The following is a 4,890-nucleotide window of genomic DNA, read 5'->3' on the forward strand; positions in this document are numbered from 1 at the left end:
TATATATATATATATATATATATATGTGTGTGTGTGTGTGTGTGTGTGTGTGTGTGTGTGTGTGTGTGTGTGTGTGTGTGTGTGTGTGTGTGTGTGTGTGTGTGTGTGTAATGTATTAGTTTAATGTATTAGTTTTAGTAGTCACTACATTAGTTTTTTGCTTCACAAAAAAGTATGTCGTTTGTTTTGGAGCAGTCAAAGCACATGGATTTTTTATTATGATGCACTAGACTTCGTTATACTTTGCCTTCTTTTTGTAAAATCTTCTGGGTCACCGCGATTTGCTTCGTTTGAAGATCCGTGGCGCTTGGATGCGATTAAGTATCTCATTTCCTCCTCCGGTCAACAACACTGATGCCAGATATCGCAGAAAGAGTTAAAAAAAAACGAGCGATTTTAAGGTGATAAAATGAAGAAAGTTTTATATTTAATGAGTTCGAAATAATTTAAAAGCGACATCAAACAGGAATTAAGATTACTCAAGAAAATAAAGGGAAATGCCTCTTAATATCTAATATATACAATAAATTACATAGCCGGAAAAATAAATTCTCTCATACGCTGATTCAAATATACATTCTAATGAATTACAAATTAATTAATGAAAAATGATAATTATAGTTGCATTTATATTGAAGTTTAATTTTATTTTCTTATAAATTCTACATGTCTATCACACAAGAAATGAAGAAAAGAAAGTAAAGTATATATTACAAAATGAAATAAATAATATTTTATTATCAATATTTTATTTCTTTCAATAATCTTTTAACTTAATTTTAGCTTTTTTTATATGTGTTTTTCTACAAATTTCTACAAATATATGCAAAGTACGATGTTTTCAGAAACTGTATATTTCTAAAATTTATTTTTGGATGTGTATTAGTATGAACATAGAATATTTACAAATTTATTCAGTTCAACATTTATATATTAATAATTAATAATTAATTAATAATGTGCTAATGTATTATAATCAGTAGCAGTAATTGTAATATTATATCTAAAAGATTAATTAAAAAATTGTGTATCATATATTATATTCATATATGATAATAAAATATTTATTTTTATGTAGAAAATACAATTTCTTGCAATTTTTTTATGTAAAATTTTTCCTAATAATCATGAATTTTCTGTAGACAATTGTTTTAATTTATTTATTTTTCAGGCTGTCGATTACACAAAGGTTCATGATCTACCGGTAAAGCAAATAGTGCAACCTTATGTGATAGAAGAAAAGAGTTCTGAGCAAACGGCCGAAGATCATTCTAATGATTTCGCGAATGTCGAACTAAATAACTCAGCAGTTCACGCCGACGAGGAGGGAGAATCGAATGGTGTTTCCAAGATCGATTCCTCGCCGCCAGGATCGATTTATGCGACGTCGTTCGCCAAGATAAGTGTCCGACAAGAGATCAACAAGTATCCATTTAAAGAATATTCAAGTCTCGAGCCAAGGTATACCGATGATGTATTTCTTGTCGAAAATGCCGGCAATTTTGGACAAAAAGTTCGGCAGGATCATCCACGTGACAGAACAATTGTCAGGACTATCATTTCGACCAGCGAGGACCGAAAGGATAATAAGCATACGAAGTCTTTCAGCACTACTGTGTTGCCTCTACAAAATGAAGATAACTATAAAGGGCCTTATATATCAACTACTCAAGAACCATTTGTGCTCGCACTGAAAAAGGAAAGTAATTTGGCAGATGAATCGTCTTCTAATGCTTCCAAAATGGATACGTCTAAAACATTGGAAAATTTCGATGAAATTTTCAGCGAAATTACAACGGAAAATTTACCAGGCAACATTGCTTCGATTCTCGAGAACGATGTCGTGCCTGAAATTCTTCCGACACCACAAGCAAGATCATCCCGAGTGCATAATGATACCGTCAACGAAAAAATCACGAAGAAATCTATGGAGTCTACTACAAAATCGGAAAACGTGAGAACATCGACGACTGTAGAGATTAGTCCTTCGTTTCAAGCGAGATTTTCAGGTCCCATCGTAGTGGCCGATTTGCCTGATAGAGAAACTCAGGAGATGGTTGATTATATGGATGATATATCCGAAACATACAAATCGATTGAGAACGCCGAGATTACCTCGGAAACTAATGCCGGAGGCTCAAAAGAGGCGGCTTCAACTATAACATCCTCGGTCATGCTGAACCCTCTGCAAGTCGGAATCACGCTGGTGAACGCCAATCAAGCTAATCTGATAGATAATAGTGAGCAATCTGTCGCGATGGATTATCTCCAGGATTATCCTCAAGACGATCTACAACGCCTATCAACTGTGAATAAGGAATTTGTCAAAAACAATGGCAATCAATCACATATCGATTACCAAGATGAGAATTTTGAACGTGACGAAGTTGAGAAGCAAGTTGAGGTTGATATAAAAAAAGTTCCTGACACTTCTGTTGAAATTCAAAAGTCCATCGAGCTCTTCCATACCGCGCCAGTACAAGAGATTCATTATCCTCCGGAGTATATTCAACAGACATCAAACCTCGGTGTTATCGAAACGAATAATATTGGGAATTGGCAGAAACCAACTATATCGAACCAACTATATAATCAGATTGAGCAATCAGAATTGCGACCAACTTACAATATTTATCAAGGTAATATACATAATTATTAATACATCTTTAATAATAACGACACATCATTAATAATAACGTTATCTTGCTACTTGAAGACGGTCTTGAAATAAAAATACCGGTTATAAAAAGTCGTTTAGATTATACAAAATATAATAGAAATTAATGTTAAAGTAATATATTTGTATTTCATTTATTTATTTCATTTATTTATTTTTAATTATTAATAATAATCTTTATTTTTATCATTCATATTGTTATTCCGCTCAAAATCTTATGTGAACGTTAAAGTTAAAGAACTGCTCTAATAATAATTTCAAGATAAATTAACTTTCACCAAATTTCTTCAATACGGAAAGGAGTTTATATGATGCAAACTTATATTAATATACAACGACGAATTAATGTTCATATGCGCGTAATATTACTCGCACTATCAAAGCACGCATCAGCGCCACTACAAATTGCCAGTTTTCACCCATTTTCACGTGATGGAATGTATATAATGCATTAATATAATAGTGACTTCCGTTGCAGGTAATGATCAGGAAGAAAAGAGCGATATTAAAGCTCACACATCCCCGCATCCCTCGCAAAAGCTTAATCAGCACGAATACAATGCTCTCGAGGATGACGTTGGCAGACCAATAGCTTCGATTGTCAACACTAACAATAAGTATTCATCGGGTACTCACGAGCCTCTTGAATTGCAGTCGTTCAAATACAACGGCATACAGCCCACTCCGTTGGCCTCGAATCAATTTGATGACACATTATACGATCAATCCAATATACGACATAATTTTAACGGCAATGATAACGGCATACCGCCACGCGGAAAACTTGTTGTAAGTTCAGCGAAACAAGAAACAGCGAGCGAGCCTGTAAAACCATACGTACCAAATACGTATCAGTATTCGGTGCAGCAGCCGCAATCAAATCAACCGTATGATCACCAGCACTCATTCCGATCGTCGGAGATAAGGCGACCGGAAGCTACGCAACTTCTTCTTAGGATAATTCCCGAGGGATCGTCTGTGAACGGAGGCTTTATGGTGCCGATTCCGCGGCCCCATCCGATCGAGAAAACCGTTCATATGCCACACTCATATCCGATCGAAATCGAGAAGAAGATTCCGATGTCTGAGAAGGTGCAGGTGCCGGTACCAATGCTGCATCCCATGCACGTGCAAGTACCGGTCGAGCGTGTGGTGGAGAAGCAGATCCGTCTGCCACATATCTATCCGCTCCACATTGAACGGGTGGTCGAGAAAAGGGTGCCATATACGGTCCAGCGATTAGTAGTGCAGCCTCCTTCGTACCCGTTGCACGTGAGACTACCGACGGCTTACCCGGCATATCCGGCGATACCGTTTAACCAGCCAACTCACACTACGATAGAGAAGACTACAGAGAAGCCGGTGGTTTCCTCGCTACCTTCTCGGCCATATCGTGCGAGCACGGACAGACCGATTGAAAGCAGCAGTTCGACCGAGACTAGATTTACAAAATATTATCAGAAACCGCAAGAGGCGATTTTTACTGGAGGAAATAATTTCCATAGTGCTATCAGTAGCTTGACGTTCGTGTCGCCGTCACAGAGCGAGACGAACTCATCGCAGTTTTACAACGTTCCTTACAATAGGCCTTCGGCATACAGTTATAATATCGACGTCGGCAAGAACTATGTTCCTACGGCACATTTTTCCAACGTTAAATTGGTGATACTACCGAAGAAGTTTAATAGTCACGCAATACTGCGACCACACACGGCCACAACGTCGTACACAATACCGTCCTTTGGACGGCAGATCCTGTACAATCTAGTGGAAAAGGATAAATCAGGCAAGGATGAATACGTAGGTCCTACGCCTCCGCGTAAAACCTCACAGAGTAAGGTGTTCTCTCAAACAAAATCATCGCAGTTCTCCACGAATGCCGCTCAATCATTAACTAATATGAGAAAATCCAGACAACCGGAAACGCAGCATCACGGAAGTTTCAGACAATCAAAAATGGAATATGGCTTTAAGCCACCTATGATACCGTCCATTCCGTATGACGAAAATACTGCTAGTAAAGTAGAGAATTAATGTAATGGTCTATAATAGTAATAGTAACATTAAACAAGCTGAAAGTACATTACAAAAAAATGTCTAAAAAACTTTCCATTCTTTCAAATGTTTCTCGAATATATTTTTAGATGTTTCTTGCACTCTCTTGCATTATTTGAATGTTTCAGAATGATTCATGCGATTGATTATTGAAAAAT

General features: G+C 36.9%; 1 protein-coding gene across 1 annotated transcript in view; it reads left to right on the forward strand.

Annotated features, from left to right (window-relative positions):
- Positions 1-4,711, forward strand: part of LOC105622585 — a 10,697-nt gene extending 5,986 nt beyond the window's left edge. Inside the window, exons 2-3 of the mRNA XM_012204005.1 lie at positions 1,172-2,639; positions 3,156-4,711. Of these exons, the coding sequence (XP_012059395.1) occupies positions 1,172-2,639; positions 3,156-4,711 (3,024 nt within the window). The remainder of the gene's footprint in view (positions 1-1,171; positions 2,640-3,155) is intronic.
- The last annotated feature ends 179 nt before the right edge of the window (positions 4,712-4,890 follow it).

This window comes from Atta cephalotes (assembly GCF_000143395.1).
Source record: "Atta cephalotes unplaced genomic scaffold scaffold00002, whole genome shotgun sequence".
Classification (NCBI taxonomy): Eukaryota; Metazoa; Arthropoda; class Insecta; order Hymenoptera; family Formicidae; genus Atta; species Atta cephalotes.